We start from the raw sequence: 21772 nt of genomic DNA on the forward strand, positions 1-21772 counted from the left end.
AGAACCGGTTCCAACTCCTTCCCCATGCCCGTCCAGACATCATCAAGATAAAGAGTGAGAGGAGGAATTCTGGGAGTTGAAGTCCACAAGTCTTAAAGCTGTTAAGTTTGAACACCCCTGGTTTTTTTTTTCTAAAGAGTTAGGGGTGCAAGGGTTTTGTAACTTGACAGCTTCAAAATTTGCATGCTTCAATGCCAGAGTTTCTGAGCCAACATTTTGATTGCTAAGCAAGAGCATTGTTAAGTGAGTTTCACCACATTTTACAAGTTGGCCACGCCCACCCAGTCACATGGCTGGCAAGCCACTCCCACCTGGTCACATGGCCAGCAAGCCACTCCCACAAAGCAGGCCACACCTACAGAAGAGGTTCTAAAAAATTTTGAAACCCACCATTGATGTGAGTGCTCTTTAGACCAACCTTTCTTTGAAGGAAACACGCCAGTATTGTTATCCTGAATTAGCAGTACAGCCTTATCACATCAGCAGCTGTTCACTAATGTTTTTACCTCAGCAGAGAAAACAATCTCATGCTTCTTGATGTGCTGAGGCAACTTTCAGTATGCTCCGGAAGTGATCTTTGCCAGACTTGATAAAATGCTTCTACTTTTTCTGGTCCCTCCCCCTCTTTAGCTATTTTATTCATTTCTCTTTCTGTGAGAAAGTGGTTAATTGCTTCATTCAGCCAAACCAGTAGTGGTACAGCAGCCGAGGTCGCTGGAATCGGCAACAACCCAGGCCTGCCACATCCCTGAACCGGTTCCCCAGTCTCTTCTGCCATTGCTGGCATTGAAGAATGGAAGATTTATAACAATGCTAAATATGATTTCTGAGATTTATCCTTTATGAAGATTGGATGTTACTAAATTTAAACGCATAAAAAGTAGGCTTTGGTTCCACCACAAAAGCACGTAGGACAAAATCGCGCTGGACAAAAGCGTGCTGTGATGTCATTACAGCGCGACGAAAAAGTTCGAAAAATGTAAAAATAAAGCGAAAACCTTACCCTAAGCCCCCCAAACCTAACCCTAAACCTAACCCTAACCCTAACCCTAAACCTAACCGTTAAAGTAACGAAAAACCTAACGCTAACCCTTAACCTAACCCTAACGCTAATGCTAACGCTCTAAAGCTAACCCTAACCCTTAACCTAACCCTAACCCCAACCCTAAACCTAACCCTTACCTTTATGTGAATCGGCTTGCTTTAATTTAATTTTTATTAATTTTTATTTGAATTTTTCGATCTTTTTCGTCGCGTCAAAGGCGCGATTTTGTCGATCACGCTTTTGCCGTCCGCGCTTTTGACGGGTCATGGTAGGCTTTTTCTTTTGTTGGGATTTTGTTACTTTATCATCAAGATATTATTTCTTGAATGCCTTGAGGAAGGAAACATATTAAAAAATTATAAATTTAATGCACAATTTGTATGTTGCAAACTATTTTATTTTAGGTGTGCTTGTTTGGCTAAAAGTAGGCTTTATTATTTTATAAACTTAATGTACAGTATGTTGCAAAGTGTTTTATTTTAGGTCTTCTTGTTTAGGTATAAGAAGGCTGTCTTATTTTCAAAGGTAGCTTCAAATATTTGCATAACAATATTTCCTTTTCCTTCTTTTTCAGGTAGGTCAATAGTAAGTGATGCATAGACTTTACTTATCCTTCCCTTATCTGCTAACAGTTTTGCAAGTTAGATCACCAAATTGCCTTTTATAATTGTACTTGTCCCCCAGTTTCAATGATCATTGGTGACAGCAAATGACTGAGCTTTCCCCACCTCCACATTTGTTGCTATTGTGATGTTCTGTTTCATTTTTTTGTGGAAGAAGTGGTTGAGAAATCAAACATGTACAGCATTTTTATCAAAGGTAAAGTTTAAACATTTAAAGGCTCAATTGTTCAGGGTGACTTCCAAGAAGGATGCAGGTAATTTCTTTTTATTTCCTCTTTTCTTCCCTTCCCCGTGTGACCTTTTTCTTCCTTGTCTCAGGAGATTTGTTTTCCCTGTGGGTTGTGTGTGCGTGTACAAGTGCTTCCCTGCAGCTAAGTGTGTATTCAGTCACTCTGTTTGTTTAATGTTGTGGCCTTTTGAGCATGCAGTTGTTATTGCAGTATATCTGTTATTTGGAGGACACCTGCTCCATTGCAAATGGTAATTTCCATTGTGCTAAATGTCATTTGAAGGCAGAATTTTCCCCTTATATCTGTCGAGGGTTGCTACATTCAGATGGCACTACAAGGAAAATGTTTAAGATCTATTTTCCAGGGTCACATAAAAACATATATGTAGATTTAATTTAAACTCAAGGATAACATTCCTGATCATAAGATTTGTATAAGAGTGAAACAATCTATCAATGGAGGCTATGGGTTCTTATCCTAGGAAGTTTCCTTCCCCCACTTTTTTTAGTAGCTGAGATTGGGTAGCAACCTGGTTTGAATGGTTTTCCTGGACATTGTAGAAGATTGAACTAGTTTATCCTTGTTGCCATTTCCATTTCCACTATCAATAAAGATGATTAGGGCACTGGAGATTAAAACTTATGAAGAACGGTTTCAGGAATTGGGTATGTCCAGTTTAATGAAAAATAAAGGACTAGAGGTGACATGGTAGCAGTGTTCCAATATCTAATGGATTGCCACAAAGAAGAGGGAGTCACTCTCCAAAGGCAGGAGGAGAAGCAATGGATGAAAACTAATCAAGGAGAGAAGCAACCTAGAACTAAAGAGAAATTTCCGGACAGTTAGAACAATTAATCAGTGGAATAACTTGCCTCCAGAAGTTGTGGATGCTCCAATATGGAAAGTTTTTAAGAAGATGTTGGATAAAATGGTATAGGGTTTCCTGCCTGAGCAGGAGGTTGGAGTAGAAGACCTCCAAGGTCTTTCTCAACTCTATTATTCTGTTAACTCTGTGTGATTTCAAATCACACATTTGTGTGATTCTTTGATAGTCTTGTGCAAGTAGCATATTTCCTGCATACATTTCAAAACAGTAGTTTTGACTAGTATAGATTAAAGTTTCCTGAATTCCATTATACTTTTATGATATTTTCTGTCTGCTAGTAAAATGATTCTTAACTGGTGGTGCCCATACCATAAAGGGCATTCAAAAGAGCCCTAAGGCAGCTTGTTGAAACTTTATTTAAGGTCTTAAAACTTACTTTATATGATAAACATGAGGACAAATTACCAGCAAACATTGGAAAAAAATAAACATTTTTCCCTGTAATGATGGATTCCAGATTTGATGCCAGAATAATTGGTGGGAAATTTGCAGAAGGTTGTGAACTGCTTGAGTACATTGTGTATTATTTGGACAAGTCGCAACCATGTGATGTCACAATTTTCTTTCTTTCTTTTTCTAATTATAAGTTTAACCAGTGGGATTAAAGCTATTACAAGAAGGCTAGTCAGCAGACTCCCAGAATTCTCACTTTAGGAAAATATATTTGGTCCAATTTTACCTGTAGAATACTTGGGTGTTGATTAATGTTAAAAGTAATAAATATAAAAATTCAAATTAATAATTCAATTTCAAATTCATGTATGTTACAGTATAGTAAATTATATCCCTGTCATTTAAGCCCCATGCCCCCAATCATTTTGTAAATAGTATGTTGGCATTTTAAGAACATTTCGATAATGAGATGGTTATTTGGATTGGCAACCAATATGGGTCATGCCTTCAAAACACAAATTAATTCAGAATGTAAGCCTCTTGGTTTCAATTAACTCTTGGGTACCTGGTCAAAATGATGAAATCCAAAAGTTTTTGGAAGCGTGGGAGGAAATCACAAGCCTTTTGAAAACTTTAGCACAGTGTGGAAAACAGCTTATATAAATGAGATAAATGTAACATGATGAAATAGTTTTGGCCGTCTGGAAGATTTTGCTAGTCATGTAATTAACCTTATTCCCAAATGAGGTGGCATTAAATTGATAAATCAGCCTCTTATCTGTAGAATACAACATCTGTCTTTGAAATCCTCAAGAGATGGGCACACGTCAATGTTTATTCTGCTCTGTGGGGACTGCTGTAAGTAATCTGTGTTTTTAAAATATCAGAAGACCTGGTGAGGGGAAGATGGGAGAAAATAGCTAAATAACTTATAACTTATGACTTATGATACAGACTTTTACTTAGCTGGCAAACATGTGTTAGTGAAAGAGAAACTACTAGACTCCATTTTTTTCTCAGTGAAAGGGGATTTATCTGTTTGCATGGTGTTTTCCATGTTCTCTGTATGGTGTGTATTAAATTACAATGTGCTCGACTAATTCCCATGGCAGGCGCTTGGAAGCAATGTAATTAGCCTATTAAGCTCAGGTAATTTCTTGTAAAGTCAATCAAGTGCACAGAACAGACGGATCGGTTGTCACTTTAGTCCAGCAAAAAAAAAAGGGGGGGGGTGTTTGTCTTCCTCCAGAATTTTTGGAAATTATTCTTTCTCCCCTAGTTATAGGGAGAAAGAAAAGGTCCTGGATTAAAGATTGCAAAACATGTGGGAAAATGTTAAGTTTGGTTGATTCGGAATGTATTTTTGTGGCTTGAAAAATATGTATCCAAGTGATACCAATTAACAAGTTGGCTAGAACATTGGGGAGGGAGGAACCTTGAAAACAAGGGCATGTTTTTTTTAATGCTTGTAAGTGACTGGTTTTGGGTGAATAGACAGAGGCAAGAATTGACTAGGACAGCAGGATAGGATGCTTATGGAAAGAGAAGGAGTTTGAAGTTGATCTAGGTAGTAAAATGCTCTCACTAGTGCTACCTCTGGATCAGTGGTGAAATGCAATTTTTTTTTCCTACCGGTTCTGTGGACATGGCTTGGTGGACATGGCAGGGGAAGGATACGGCAGAATCTCCATTTCCACCCCACTCTGGGGCCAGCCAGAGGTGGTATTTGCCGGTTCTTGAAACTACTCAAAATTTCCACTATTGGTTCTCCAGAACCTGTCAGAGCATGCTGGATTTCATCCTACTCTGGATGCTGCCTTTCTCTCTGCTGCAGAAAAAACAGCGGGTCAATCGACATATAATAACACAAATGCAATCTTACATTCTCTTAAGCATTTTTAAAAAAGAAAACAGCTGTAACAGAGACACTGTTTGAAGGGAAGGTAGAATTTGCCTGTTCATCAACCCTTGGTTTTAAAGGGGAAAAATAGCTTAAAAGTCATACCCAGTGGAAACCCTGTTTATTCATTTAAAAAAAACAGTGCAGCTGAAATAAAAATTGAAATGTATACATGCATTCAGAGACATACATGCATGCAAACACTTAAGAACATACACTCCTGCACAGGCAAACTGTAGGCAATTATTTAAAAACAATAATTGTGCTGAAATTTTACTTGAGAAAGACTTGGCAAACAATGCACTCAAAATATGCAGAAATAAAGATATGTTTAGAAATACGCTCTGGTGTTCCATTATAATGTATTTAATCCAGTCCTCTTCCTCCTGGTTTATTTATATATTTTATTCCTAACAGAGATCACCAAGAATTATCCTGAGCTGAAATTGTCTTTTGTTTGGATAGTGAGTTTACTTTCACTGTCATTTGAGAATAGAAATCCCAAACCTTCCACAAGAGCTTAGTGAGTTGCAAATCAGATACCACAGAAATGTACACTTTTTCATGTCTGGCGCAGTGGTTAGAGTGCAGTACTGCAGTCTACTTCTACCGACTGCCGGCTGCCTGGAATTTGGCAGTTCAAATCCCACCAGGCTCAAGGTTAACTCAGCCTTCCATCCTTCCGAGGTCTGTAAAAATGAGGACCCAGATTGTTGGGGGCAATAGGCTGACTCTGTAAACTGCTTAGAGAGGGCTGTAAAGCACTGTGAAGTGGTATATAAGTCTAAGTGCTATCGCTACAGAACAAGCCCATGCAGGGTTTTGGCAGCAGTATTTGGAAGGGCTGTGCCATAGCTGCCGCCTTCCTAGGACTGAAAAGAAAAGGCTGGCCCAATGTCACCTAGCTGGCTTCCATGCCTACCACAAGACTTTGGCTTCCCATCAGTGAACAGGTACAGTATGTTCTTTTTCCACCATTAATATTAGTCACAGGGCCCTAATCAGAATGCCAGCCCTTGCTGATAACATGAAAACCTAAGTCAGGACAAATCTGAAACACTATAAGGGTTCTTGATAGAAAAGTATTAACAGTCTCCAAGTAGCATTGATGGTAAATTGGAAGAGGCAAGAGAAAGGCTGTTGATATATCCTATGAGGAAATCTTTCTATTTGCAGGGAAGGCATTATGCTGTTTCAGTAGTACATGTAGCGCTATACTGTATGAGTCAGTCAGTCCATACACCCTATGATGTACTTCTGGAACTGACACAGTGGAACAAGATTTGACTTTCCACAGCCTCAAGCCTTTCATCTTCAGAACAGCCGAGCATTGTTCCCCCTTTTTTCATGACTAATGCTGTATTTTTGCTTCCCTCTCATTATGAAACCCAGGCCTCACCTCATCGGTCACATGAACCAGTCATGTTCTTTTACAAACATTTTAATGTCTTACAGAGCTACAGAGAAAATGAATAAGCAGCTCTGTGCTTTATTAATACTGAAGTACCTTTACCAATAGAGAATGACAAAATATTCCTGGATCATGTTCTTTGAGGAATATGTTAGATTCTGAAAGAAAAATGGGGGGAGGGAATTCACATCTGGAAAGATCCTAGCAACACCATTCAAATTGCAATCTGAGTTTCTCTCTGACACAGATTGTTGTGTGTGTCTTATGAGTGTGGTTAGGAAGAGTTTGTATAAAAACCAAATTAAAGAACATCTTATTTGAAGCCATTTCCCCCCTGTTGTTGCAGTATGTAAGTGGTGTCATTGATTTTTTTTTCTAGGAATGTTCCCACTTCTATCTTGAAAAACTGAAAAAAAATTACCTAGGCTACAAACAAAACATATCTTACTAAATGTCCTCTCACAGAAATAGTTTGCAGATATGGCACATGAAATCAGAGAAAGGCCCAAATACCCTTTTTTTCAATCCAGTCTGAAAACATCCTTAACTTTTCTTTAAAAATCTAGAGCTAATTCATGACACTTATTTTCACTCTCATCTTCCTGGTAACTTTTTAGTTGCAATTACCTTCGAGACCGCCTGCTGCCACATACCTCCCAGCGGCCAGTAAGATCCCACAGATTGGGCCTCCTTCAGATGCCGTCAGCCAAACAGTGTCAGCTGGTGGGCTCTCGGAGGAGAGCCTTCTCTGTGGCTGCTCCGACTCTCTGGAACCAGCTACCCCCGGAGATCCGGACCATACCCACTCTCATGGCCTTCAGGAAAGCTGTAAAAGCTGCTCCAGCCCTCTGGAACGATCTCCCCGTGGAGATCCGGACCCTCGCCACCCTTCAGGCTTTCCGCAAAGCCGTTAAAACCTGGCTGTTCCGGCAGGCCTGGGGCTGATGAGTTCCCAACCCCAATCGAATTGGTGTGGCTGTTGACGAGTTTTTAATTTGTTTTTTGTTTTTGTCTTGTCTTCTTGTTTTTTGTACTTCCCCTTTTCCCTATTTAGTTTGTTAGTCGCCCTGAGTCCCCTCGGGGAATAGGGCGGCATACAAGTTTAATAAAACTAAACTAAACTAAAGTAAAAACTTGGCTGTTCCGGCAGGCCTGGGGCTGTTGACCTCACTGTTGAGGTCCAGCCTCGATTAGAATGAATGTATGAGGGAGTTGCTGTTTTTAAACTGTTTTCTTTTTATCGTTATGTGTTTTTTTTTTCTTATATTTTTTGTAAGCCGCCCGGAGTCCTTCGGGATTGGGCGGCATATAAATATACTTAATAAATAAATAATAAATAAATAGATCTGGAATAGTAAGTATCTTAAATATTCCTAAAACCACATTAAAGTATATGGCAACATTTATTTTTTTAAAGGAACAAAAAAATTTCTCTTTACATTTGAAGTTTGCTAGAGAGAACTGAAAGCAAACTTTTTTTTCCAAAAGAAAAGGCAAAGAAATGTAATCTGATTTCAAATTTCTCTTTTTTTCTTTAGTAAAATATAGCCACAGAAAAAGAGTTAATTTGGATCAGTGACATATTGTTTCAGTTTATTCATTTATTATTACTTGCAGAATAAAGCAGAAAAAAAATTAAATATGGATTCTTCCCTGCTCCCACCCTCCTTGGGAACTAATTATAGCATCAATACAGGATTGGAAGAGGGTTTTAAATTAAGTAAAGAAAACAGTGACTCTTATTACCCCTTCAGTAATAATTTAAATTTCTCTGCCTAGACTAGTTTTAATCAACTATCAAAAAGCCTAGTTGTAAACCATATTCCTCAAAATATTGGGGCTGGTGGTTAGAAAACCAAACTGTCTTCTTGAGTGAAATAGAAATAGAAAGTTTCCTTATTTCTTTTACTTCTTGACTTGCTTGCTCCCATGTTCTTTTCTTCCAGTGAAACAGTCAGCCTTGTTAATTCTCAGTGAAGGGATGGATTTCCAAGCAGTTTGGAGAGATTCTGTCTTTCCACAGGCAAGCACAGCGGGTTATTACATAGAGGATTCAGCCAGTCAGTCCTGACACACATATGAATAGCAATAGTGCTTAGAATTATATACTGCTTCACAATGCTTTACAGCCCTCCCTAAGCAGTTTACAGAGTCAGCATATTGCCCCAAACAATCTGGGTCCTCATTTTACATACCTCGGAAGGATGGAAGGCTCAGTCAACGTTGAGCTGGTCAGGATCGAACTCCTGGCAGTTGGCAGAATTAGCCTCCAATACTATATTCTAACCCCTGTGCCTCACATAACCTTTTTTTTCTTTTTGCCTGGAATAGGCAGCCAGAAAATAAATTTGTTAAGTGTATTGTCCTCTGAGTATTTTAAGGCATCTGTTTTAGAACATGTAATGCAAGTATATTGTTCCTGAAAATACTGTACAGGTAGCCCTTATTTAGCAATTGTTTGCAGCTATGACAGTGATGAAAAAGTAACTTTGCAAGCAATCCTCACATTTACAGTCTTTGTAGGTCTGTAAAGCAAAGGATAACTGAAGTAAGATAATAAGCATAGTCATGGTTACTGGTTGCTTTGCTCAAGACAATTACAATTAGGTAGTTGTTGTTTAACAACCACAACTGGGACCAGCAATTGTCTTCTTGTTAAAAATTAAGTTATTTTTTCCTCATCTTCCTCTGGATAAATGGCATGTCACTGTCTATTATGGTAAACATGAATATACAATGGGCAGTAATATAGTCCATGTATATATGAATTATATATATATGATAGTTTTATGATTACATGTATATGTGTATGTATATTTATGTAACTTTACATATATATGTAATATTTTAAAAAAACATTTTTAAATTTCTCTCCCCTTCCTCCTTCCTTCCTTCCTTCCTTCCTTCCTTCCTTCCTTCCTTCCTTCCTTCCTTCCTTCCTTCCTTCCTTCCTTCTTTCCTCCCTCCCTCCCTCCCTCCCTGTCTCCCTTCTGCTATCCTGAAATATTTGTGTTATGCATTATCTGTTTGTATGATTAATATAACTAAACTTTCAATTGAATTTTCTGCTTATATTTACCTCAAAAATAAATTTACATTTATATCTTGCTCCTTTGTCTTTCAGAATATAAAATTGAATTTTACTATTGTTGACATTTGTTTTCCCGTTGTAATCCTATAATAATTATTTTTGTATTTATATTCCACTTTTATGTTTTTACAATTCCAGATAGTATATATAATGCCTCTACCTCCTGTTTTTGCCACAATAATAAGGTGAAAGATGTGAAGTAGATTGGGGAGAGTGAGAGAGTGAGAGAAAGAAGGCTAACACTCATAGTTTCCCAATTTCTAGTCCAATATTTTAACCATTATACAAAATATATGCATATAGCATGCTATTTTTGGTTTGTGTTCAGAACTATACAGTACAACAGAGGTCGGTTGTTCCCATTTCAGCCCACACCGGGTGAACAAGTAATGGCAGTGGCAGTGGTGGGAGGTTCTGCCCACTCACCTGGACGCTTCTGCACATGCACAGAAGCATTGGGCACGAGTGCACAAATGAACCAGTAGTAAAAAAAAATGGAAACCCACTACTGCTACACAAGGTTGGACCTTCTATTGAACAGGAGATCAATGGAGTCTGTAAAATAGAATCAGAAATGTTGCCAGAAAAGTCAATGGTAGGCCACTTGTATAATGGCACCAAAAAAGCTTCATACTTGTGTCCATTTAAATCCCATCTTGATAATATCTAATCAAAATAGAGAGGTATATTATATTTGTACATTTGTGTGTACAAAATGAATCAGCTCATTTGTCTAATTTCAATATAATTTTTAGTGCCAGTTAATATCGAAGTCTTCTGTAATATTGATCTTATTTACTTAGGAAATAAAGACCTTTTTACTGAGGCTGTTGAGTAGAAGCGTTTCACAATAGCCTTCTCATATGGCATTTTAGTTTTCCCTTTATATCCTGTTTTTCTTTTTTGCATGATCTTAATGTGGATTTCTGAATTATCTCATAATCTTTGTTTAATACAATGAAATGTTGATGTCATACTTCTGAAAAATAGATAATCAGAATTAATGCCAGTCTGACTAATCTTTTGGTTTGTAAATTTAAATCACATATGTCCCAAAAGATTCGTTTTGGAATTCATGAAGCAGTTCTTCCCTTTTTAAAAATTTATTTATTTATTTATTACACTTATATACCGCTTCATAGGGCTTTCAGCCCTCTCTAAGCGGTTTTACAGATTTTTAGCAAATTGAGTCAGCAAATTGCCCCCACAGTCTGGGTCCTCATTTCACCCACCTCGGAAGGATGGAAGGCTGAGTCAACCTTGAGCCGGTGAGATTTGAACCACTGAACTGCAGATAACAGTCAGCTGAAGTGGCCTGCAGTACTGCACCCTAACCACTGCGCCACCTCGGCTCTAGGTTTGGTTGCAAATGTATACTTGCAACCAAAATCTAACAGTGCAATAGAGGAATTAATTGCAAAGTCTTTGCAAAGCCAAGTCTTATATCTTGTGATCCCTTGTAACTTTTGGAGTTTATTAAGTATATAGTTTACAGAATAGCTTTTTTTCAAAAGCCAAATTAAATGTGTTTTCATCAAATATTCAGTATGGTAGATTTTTTAAAAAAAATTCAAAGTTTTCCCTCTTTATTGGTATTGTTCTTGAATGGTGGGTCATATATTTTATTCTATTGTAAATTTTATAAGTCTTCAGCAAGTTGTTACATATTTTTAAATCAAACCCAGAAATAAACCGGAGATACTTTTGAGTATGTTACAATACATAGATAGCAGCCAGATGTTTAACTATGAGTGTAAAAATATGGTCTTTAGTAACACATTAATTTTATTCAAGAGTTTGAAGTGTTTTCTGTAATATTTAAGAAATATTATATTAGATAAATTGTTTTATCTAACGCAAACTTCATATTTGTAACTTGCTATTGGGCCTTTTTGTCTATAATAAATTGAAACTGAAACTCATTATGGATTTTCTCTCCACTCCTCCCCACACCACGGGCATTTTATTCTCACAATACCCATGATCTGAATCAGGTGGCCAGATTTTGACTGAGGATTCAGTAAGATGATGATCAAATGGCTTAAACTGAGCACTCCAACAAATGTAAAATATGATTGCAAAATACAAGTGGCTCCCAGTTAAACTAACAAAATAGACTTCAAGGGAGCCTATGTATGTATGTATGACATTATTTTATATTAATTAACAGTAACACTTTTAAAAAATTCAGTTTATTTTTTAATTTTGGAAACTTTTTTGTTTTAAAAACAGACTTACAGTTTGTGAAATTTCATTAATTATGTGGAATCAACTCGTAATAAATGGAAGCGGAAAATATTTTAAATCAATACATCAATCAAACTGTGTTAACTTTACTAAAGAGAGAACTAGCATAGTTTTTATTATTTACTATATACAGTACTATAGTAGTATAAGTACTATATACTGAAGGTATATAGAGCCGAGGTGGTGCAGTGGTTAGAGTGCAGCATTGCAGGCTACTTCAGCTGACTGTTAGCTGCAGTTCGGCCGTTCAAATCTCACCAGTTCAGGGTTGACTCAGCCTTCCATCCTTCCGAGGTGGGTAAAATGAGGACCCAGATTGTTGGGGGAGATATGCTGACTCTGTAAACCGCTTAGAGAGGGCTGAAAGCCCTATGAAACGGTATATAAGTCTAACTGCTATTGCTATTGCTATTGCTAATTGATGATTGTGGCAAGGGAAGATGAGAGGCATGGCGAAAAAATATTGCTGCCAGAGTATGATTGAAAATCATTAAACATGGAAAGTATAAGAAATTCAGTGCCTACAAATCAATGAAAACCAAAACGAAAACTAAGTTTCTAGTTTTAATTAGCACTCATGATCCCAATAATGATTACTTACAACTCCATGTAGAACGAAACTCACTGATAACATGTGTAGAACACAGAGCAACTGGGGGATACTTCATGAAGCTCTTATATTCTACCCTAGACCTTTATTGTCATAATTTTGGTTTTATTGATGTATTTCTTTTTTTTTTAATTTCTATTTTAGAGACATAAAGCCTGATAACGTCTTGCTGGATGAAGAGGGTAAGTGATAATTATATCTGTCTGCAGGAACATGTATATGCTTGCAACTGTATAGCAAAATATAATGTTTTCTGTAGGATCATGACAGACTTTATGAAGCCATCTTCTAGGGAGATGGAAAACAAGTTGAGGCAAACCTTTATCCTAGCTTGGGTGTTTTTGCTGACTAAAGGTACAAATAACACATTTCTATGGATTTCTAAGTGTATCATAGGTTTTATTTTTTTAAAGATCAAGTAATCTGATAGTGCAGTCCAGCTACTGATCCAGTTAAGGGAGCTATACAATGTTCTGTTATTATTTTTGTGGAGCATGTTAGGTCATATTTTAAACCAAAGGCAATGTAATATGATGCAATAAGAGATAGACAACATTTTGTGTTTTGTTACTCTGTTTTAGCCGCCACAGATGCTAGGAGGTTTAATAAGGCAAATCCAATATATATTTCTTAGTAATTTAATACATTCAGTGGAACATAGTTTCAGGTAAATATGTATTGGATGACACACTTAATTCTACATAGTATGGTGATTAAGTATGGAAGTATTTTTCCTTTGAAAAATATTTAGGTTCTTCTGAAAAAGTTTCACAAAAGTGTTTTGTTTCATATCTTAGCATAATTTTATTGCCTGTTCTCCAGGCAAGAAAATTATATGATATAATATAATCATATCATATGATTATGATAAATGATATGCAGGAATAGTCTACTTTGTGGTAACTAGTGTTTACACTAATTGTAAACTAATGTTTACAACTAGTCAAAGAGTAGGAACCAACGATCCCAGTGACATTTGCATGCCCCAATGTTTTAATCAGCGCTATTACTGTGACAATGTTGTGACCAAGGTATGGGATTAATGGGGACCATTGAAACCAGTATTTTTGCAAAGACTTTCAATTTAATGCATTTTAGCTGGTTATTTTAAAATATATTTGGAATTACCTTTTCTCCATTTGTCCTTGAAACTGAGGTCATGCTAACTATTTCCTCTTTGCCATTTCTCTGTGTTTCACCAACCATGGCAAGAGAGGTGTGTAATTCCATTCATGTGTGCAAAAAGCCTTTTACCTATTGTTCAATTTTTCCCCCTGAGACATTGTTTTTGCAGCCGATGTACCTATATTTAGACAGTTAAGACTGCTTGTTTTCCAGTGGCTTTCCTTCCTTCCAGGATCATATTTCAAGCTCCAGTGCAATCTTCTCTAGCTTTGCTAAGTTTATGTGATGTGATTTCTAGGGTACTCACCACCAAAGTCTTATTAGCTGCAAAATTCAAGCATGTTGAGATTAAAATAAAACCATCATATTGGCATTTAAGATGTTAAAAAGAAAGTTAAAATTTCCAATATATTAGGCATATTAGGCTGATTTAAAAAGCTGTGCTCTTAAAGCCTTCTTAAAAGCCTGTGCACAATGCAGTCTCGGTATTTCATTGAGAAGCCTCATCATGAAAAAAACCAGGTCTCACATAATAGACAGATAAACCAGTTGCTGTCAGAGATAGACATTCCCAAACAATTTGAATAGATAGTGGGAATTCTGCATCTATGATATGAGATATGATTGGGCTAAGTCCATCAGGCGAGTAGAAACAATAGCAATATTTTCCATCGTACAAGGGCAGCCCTACTTGGAGCACATTATAAAAAAATCAAGTATTTCATTAGTAAATGGATGTCTGTTGTTACTTACAAGGAAAAAGGTGCTTTTAGTATACAAATTGAAATGAATTAGAAAGCAGTTCTGGCCACAGACTTCACCCAAGATACTAGCTACAGATCCACATTAAAAACAATTCCCATGCTATATATCTTTCCGGAAGGAAAGGTCTATAATGCTCTTTTCATCAGGCTCTTTTTCTGTATAACATATACCGAATGAATAAACTTTATGCTGAGCTAGTGGTTCAGATACAGAGGTGGGTTCCTACCAGTTCGCACCTATTCGGTAGAACCGGTTCGTCAAATCTAACGAACCGGTTAGAAGAGGTTCCACCAGTGGACCCGGAAATCAGGCCACACCTACAGAAGGGGCTCCAAACTTTTTTGAAACCCACCCCTGGTCCTTGGATATGATTATTCCACACTATCATGCTCCTATTTATAAACCTCAGTGCATCTGTGAAAGGTAAGGATGACTACTGCGTTTGTGGTGCAATCAGAACATTGCGTGTGTTGAAGTTGTTTTAACGCAAACCAAAGATGCCTTTTAAAAAACAAGTTTACATCATATTCTTATGCCTGCCAGTGCTGTGTGGGGGGTAATTTAAAGTGGTTCTGACAAGTGTCGTCGGCATCTTCATATCCGGTCACATGGGCGGCAAGCCACTCCCATCCGGTCACATGGGCGGCAAGCCACTCCCACAAAGGAGGCCACACCCACAGAGTAGGTTCGAACAATTTTTGAAACCCACCACTGTTCAGATAGGAACAGATCAATATTCTCAAACTATTCCATGTGGTTGTCAAAATATGGCTTGGGATAATGATTAATCATTACAGATTAGTATGAGTATTGTGAGTGGCCTGGAAGGATGAGGATTTCCTATATCACTTTTTCTTTCTTAGGTTTTCTCTAAGGGTTCTGTATATGAAAAATTTTGCATTATGATTCCATAATGTTTTATGAAAAACTTTAAAGAATGAGAAGGCAACATATTTATTGTTTGTAATCCATATAAAATTCCTTGCTTCCCTCTGCTGTTATTATTATATATAGTAGAAACTTTCAATAGACAATTTATCTTTTTATATCATTCTTAGGGCATGTTCATGTAACAGATTTCAATATTGCTACAGTGATAACTAACGATACACAGGTTACCAACATTGCTGGCACGAAACCATATATGGGTGAGTAAGTCAATGGATTCAAGCTAATGTATTTGCATGACATTGTTTTGTTTTTAATGGGCATGTTAAGCTTCCTTCTTAGTAACTACTAAAACAGTTTTAAGAAATAGAGCCTGATTCAGAAAATACTTCAAGATTGATCTGGCCTTACATGTGTTAAATTTGGAATGGCTTCAATGCTGCTAACTTTAAAGGTCCTTGCAATGGATGGCTGATCTGACCTCTGTTTACCTAAATGAAATCTTACAATTCGAATCCAAAACTATAGATAAAGTTCTTGGTTTCTTCATGTGAGTCATAATTGGATCACCCATCCACATTGATGTTAAGGTACAGATTAAGGTGACCAGATTTTCAGATTGGAAAAGAGGGACACCCTTGACAGGGGGGGGGGGGGGGGCTTGATTAAAAAAAAATTTTTTTGTCAAAAGGTCACCCCAGGACACTGAAACCAGCATAAATACGAATCTGTTGCCAAACAAAATTTTGATCACGTGACCATGAGGATGCTGCAACGGTCGCTAAGTGTGAAAAATGGTCGCAACGGTCGCTAAGTGTGAAAAATGGTCATCAGTCACTTTTTTCAATGCCATTGTAACTTTGGTCACTAAATGTTTTCCCCCTCCTCGAGACTCCTCACTTCTTCCTTCATTCCTCTTGCTTATCTACCTTCACCTTATCTGTCTTCTGCTCTTTCCCTCTCTTCCTTCCTTCCTCCCTCCTTCCATCCTCTTCTTTCCTCACTCACTCCCTTCCTCCTTTTTTCTCTTCCTTCCTCCTTCCATTCTTTATACGATATAAAATTCAATGAGGGTGAAACACACCAAATCTGACAAAGCTGCCTTGCCCTTGCACCAACCTGGCCTGCCCATAGAATAGCAGCCACTTTGAGACACATAAACCTGGTCTGAACATATTGCATCACAAAGATTTGCAAAGATCACATTTGCAAAAAGGAACATTTCTTGTAGTAAATACATTTTATAAACAATTTAAAAGTAAAAATCCCCCCAAAATAATAAAAAAGGTATTCTATAAATAAAAGAAATCCTTAAAAACCATTAAGTATTACACCAGCAATAATTTATACTGTCACCATTTCAAACTATCATCAGAAATACGAATCCGTTGCCAAACATCAACATTTTGATCGCGTAACCATGAGGATGCCACAACGGTCACTAAGTGTGAAAATGGTCGCTAAGTGTGAAAAATGGTCATCAGTCTCTTTTTTCAATGCCATTGTATCTTCCTGATTATTAAAAGTGCAAATTCACTCAGTGTCAATCATGACTCCTGAGTCCATTTCAAAGTATTGTGCATAGAAATTTTAAAAATGGCTTGTTTCAATTTATTTTGGATAGAATCTTTTTTTAAATAGTCTAAGACAATTTAAAAAAAGAATCAACACAGAATACCACTATTTTAAAAAATCATATGCACAATAAATAAAATATTATTTTAAAATACATTGAGCCTATACTCCTTACAGTAAATGACTCATCTGGAAACAAGCCAATAGCATTTTTTGTGCTTTCAAATTTACAGATGTTCCAAAATCAGCTTAAAGTCCAAATATTTAAAGACCAGCCCCCTCAAAGCTATCTTACCAGAGCTTTAAATATCTTCTGGGGAGGCCCTGTAATCCCATTCATGACAAAGGTAGGGCTTTCTCAGGAGAAAGGTCTCAGCTGGTGCCCTGCCCATCCTTTGGAAACCTCCTCCAGAGCAGGGAGCCCTAACCTGCTGTCCATTCAGGAAGGCTGTACAAATTATTCTGTCTTCTAGAGCCATTGGGATTTAATATGGTTTTATCACTGGATTTTCTTTTTATTGTTTTTGTGGAATTGTTACAATGATTTTATAATAATATAATTTTATTTGGCATTTTTGTTGCTGTAAACTGCTGAAAGCCCCTGATAGAATACAAATTATTTAATAATAAATTTAAAAAGCTGGGTGCAAGATATGAAAACACTGCAAACTATTGTTCAAGATAATTTGAGAAAAGGGAATCATTCACCAAGAGTGCTAATAACTACTGCTAAGTTATATAGCAAATCAGATACTAAGGCCTAATGCCACAGAGGGGAGAGAAATTCATAAGTTTTCAAGATTTCCTGCACTGCTTCAAACATATACACTAGTCTTAATACCAATGAATCCACAGCTATTATTTGATACAAGAAGATGGGTATGGAGAACGGAAAGAAATTTAAATTAATAAAAAAGATGCCACTGAAATCATCTGTTTTAAATTATAATCCCTCTTCCTGACAGTGGATCAATAAAAAAAGATTATGCCCAATTCAAACTGGAAAAATACATTTAGCTCAAAAAAATAAGATCATCATGGTGATGAAAGAACATGGCAAGTATCCCTAGGAATTATTTGTCTCTCCAGGCAAATAATTGTTGCTCTGGTCTTTAATGCAATTCTTGCTTAAGGCAGAGCCCTCCCCCGAAAAAATGCTTCTGCCGGAGAGCCACGTGGAAGTTGTCTGCACAGCTGAAAAAAGGACTGTTTGCTGGGCTGGGAGGAGGAGACAGCCCCCTGCCTTCTCCCCCTTTGGCTTTGCGGAGTTCACAGCCAGCACGGGCGGCAAGTCTGGATGGAACCACGTGGAAGTTCTCTGCCCGACCGGCAGCCGCTTTTTACTCCCGAGTAAAATTTTTACTCGGGAGTAAATTTTACTTCCGAGTAAAATTTTTACTCGGGAGTAAGTAAAATTTACTCCCGAGTAAATTTTTTTACAAAACATGATTTATTTTACTCACCACCAGTAAGCGCAGCTGCAACCCCAACAAGAAAGACAAAATAAAATGGAGACTCCTCTGCGTCCTCAGCTAAGGAGTCCAGCCAATCAGTGAACTGGTTGGCCAGCTCACTGATTGGCTGGAGTCCAGCCAATCAACTCAGTGAGCGGCAGGCTGGGCTGGCTTAAATTTGTAGGTAGCATAGAACAGAACGATGAGCCAGCCCAGCAGCTGATGGGCGGGAGCTGCGAGCGCCAAAAAAAGCGTGCCTTTTAAAAAAGCGGGCGGGACGCGGGAAAATGCATCAAAAAGCGGGGGTGTCACGCCAAAAGCGTTATGTCTGGTCACCTTAGTACAGATATTACTTTTGACAAGTTATACCAAATTATACTAACAGGACATCATAGTGACATTAATTGGATTTATTGATGCTTCCTCTCGAACCAACTGTTACTTCCTCTACTCTTGTTAGCTACTGAAGATTATAATCAACTCATCACATATTTTTAGAATCAAAAAAGTATTAATTACAGCTATTTTCTGCTCAATACACTTGCCAGCAATGTGGCAGAGGGAGCGGACCAGCACTAATACTAACCTTGGATTAAAACTAAATACCAGGGGTAGTCAACCTTTTTACACCTACCGCCCACTTTTGTATCTCTGTTAGTAGTAAAATTTTCTAACCGGCCACTGGTTCCACAGTAATGGTGATTTTTAAAGTAGGGAAGTAACTTTACTTTATAAAATTTATAAAGCAGAGTTACAGCAAACCCCTACTGCCCACTGTGAAAGCTGGAACGCCCACTAGTGGGCGGTAGGGACCAGGTTGACTACCTCTGCTATATACAATCAGTATATAGTTGTCTCCTATTTGCTCTCTATATATTATATTTCACTTTAAAGTGCATTGGAATATTTCAATGGGCTAGAGGGTGATGGAATGTTTCAGATGACTTGAATTATGTACAGGCTTCATCTTATTATGCGTGTACCTATTCAGCAAGTGCAAAATGTCATCTTCTTCAACAACAACAACAACATGCTTTTGTTTCTATATCAAATAAGTAATGAGTTAGTCAAAATGTGTGAGGATGTGAGAGAGAGGTGTGAAAAGCTTTATGGAGAGTAAGAGCAAAGAGTTCAAGGCACAAAGTACAGTACATTGTGTGGTGACCTTCTGAACAGCTGTTTTTTGAAGAACTTGGGAAAGTCTGTTGGTTCTCATGTTTTTAAATTTTTTAAATAAGATATAGTAAACTTCCTCTTTTAATTACTATGCCATGCAATTTTGCCCTAAGTCTGACTGGATCTCCTCCAAATGCCATTATTAGAATAGCATGATTCTGATTAAAGAGTTAGCAGTATGATGGTCCAAATTAAAATCAACTGAAAAAAGAAGCAAATTGTTTCTCCTTACTTTCGAATAATTCACACATAAGAGAGTCTGAAAAAATATTATCTATCCCAGCATTCTCTTCTCATTCAGATCACCCAGACATCTCAGGGAAGCCAACAAGGCCATAAGTGAAGAAGTTCACACTGACGTCTATTCTGCAGCATCCGAAGATGTGCAGAGGTTGCTTATTGCATAACTCTAGAGAGAATTTCTTATGAGAACTTTTATTAGACTCAGTGGTGGGATTCAAATAATTTAACAACTGGTTCACCCAGGGTCAGGTTAGTTGTTGTGGGAGGTGTGGTCCATGCCCATCCTCCAGCTCCGCCGCACATGCGGGACAAGCCTCCCACGACAATCAACCTGACCCGGGCGAACCGGTTGTTAAATTTCCACCCTTTTGCCAAAAAGGCTGTTTCGAAGGGTGCTTGTTGGTCTCACGACTATTTCAGCCTTCTGGACGCAGCTCCTTTAAGAGGCAAGGTTTCTGAGGAACAAGGGGGGGAATTACCATAGAGACAAGGAGTTGATGCTCTTGACAGCTGGCTCAGGAAGGTGAAAAATTAGGGGAAAGTGGAGGGAGAGATTCCCCCCTCCCCGTGGAGCTGCATGCAGGAGGTGTTGGTCAGTCTACCGGCAAAAATGAGAGGGACGAGTAATTAAGTTGGCAAACCTATCAAAGTGGATCCTGAGTGTGGTGCTGCAATGGAGAAATGGACGATGGAGTGGCCAGCACAAGGGAAGGAGGAGGAGCAGGGAGAAGAAAGAGGGAAAGCGGACTTCTCCTTTCCTCGTGCCGGCCACTCCATTGCCTGTTTTTCCATTGCAGTGCAGTGCAGTGTCCAGGATCCACTTTGATAGCGAGGGATGGGTAATTTAACGACTGGTTCGCCTGAACCGCAGTGAACTGTCTAAATACCACTACTGATTAGACTATAGAAAGAAAATCACTTCTCTTGTTGAATATTCCATCCTAAGGCAAATTTTAAATTTCTCTTTTTTTGCAGCACCTGAGATGTTTACTGCTACAAAAACTTCAGGTTATTCCTATGCTGTTGATTGGTGGTCATTAGGAATTACAGCCTATGAACTCCTCAGAGGCCGGGTATGGTACAGTTAACGTATATGTATTATTGGACCATTCATTTATTTATCTCTCTACTCATGATTTCACCATGTTTAGACTATTCAGAAACAATTATCATATTTTTCAGAGTATAAGATGTATCGGAGTATAAGATGCACCAAGGTTTTGAAGAGGCAATTTTTTAAAAAAGTAGGTAGGTAGATAGAGGGATAGAGAGAAAGAGAGAGATAGAGAGAAAGAGAGAGAAATAAAGTAGGAAGGAAGGGAGAGAGAGAGAGTAGATAGGTTGTTAGGTAGAAGAATAGAGAGAGAGAAATAGAGAGAGAGAGAAATACAGTAGATAGGTAGGGAGAGAGAGGGCAGGTTGGTAGGTAGGTAGACACAGGGATAGAGAGAGAAAAATACAGTAAGTAGGTAGGAGGAGAGAGAGAGAGAGAGAGAGAGAGAGAGAAAGAGAGAGAGAGAGAGTGAGAGTAGGTAGGTAGATAGGTAGGTAAGTAGGTGTTTCCAGGTGTATTTATCCATGTGCTGGAGAAGGAAATCACTGACAATCTGCAGCACCTAAGACTTGTTTCTGCTGGCACAGCACTTGATCAATGTAATTCTTATCAATCAGTTAAAGAGCTTTCCAAAAGGGAAAAAAAGTTTTTGCACTTTGCAAACCTCCCAAAAATGCCCTGTTTTTTTTTAAAAAAGAGGCATGAATAGCCTTGGGGGGGTGGGCTTGCAGAGTGATTGGGGGGGATGAGCAACAAACACCCCCCCTTTTTTTTTGCAAAAAGGGGCATAGCCTTATGGAGGTTTATAGAGTGCTACGGGCAGCTGGGGGGGGGAGGGCAGAAACAGCACTTTTTTTTCTCATTTTTGCCCTCCCCAGCCCCCAGGAGCCACGACCATTTTGGTGAAAGAGGAAGGACTTTGGGAGGCAAAAAATGTTGTACTAGATGTATAAGATGCACCCAGATTTTCAGCCTCTTTTTTGAGGAAAAAAGGTCCATCTTATACTCCGAAAAATACGGTACTTTCCCGATCTGCATTCACTGTATACAGGTAGT

At 38.0% G+C, this 21772-nt stretch overlaps 1 protein-coding gene across 3 annotated transcripts in view; it reads left to right on the top strand.

The window, feature by feature from the left end:
- The window catches only part of STK32A (serine/threonine kinase 32A), an 81153-nt gene that overhangs the window by 49697 nt on the left and 9684 nt on the right, over nt 1-21772 (top strand). For all 3 annotated transcript variants that reach the window (XM_087709603.1, XM_087709601.1, XM_087709602.1), the window contains exons 6-8: nt 12581-12618; nt 15385-15474; nt 20638-20735. In XM_087709603.1, coding sequence (XP_087565729.1) covers nt 12581-12618; nt 15385-15474; nt 20638-20735 — 226 coding nt within the window. The remainder of the gene's footprint in view (nt 1-12580; nt 12619-15384; nt 15475-20637; nt 20736-21772) is intronic.

The sequence above is a fragment of the Thamnophis sirtalis genome, unplaced genomic scaffold, assembly GCF_051295495.1.
Source record: "Thamnophis sirtalis isolate CommonGarterSnake01/CBP01778 unplaced genomic scaffold, rThaSir2_p1.2 scaffold_3, whole genome shotgun sequence".
Taxonomy (NCBI): Eukaryota; Metazoa; Chordata; class Lepidosauria; order Squamata; family Natricidae; genus Thamnophis; species Thamnophis sirtalis.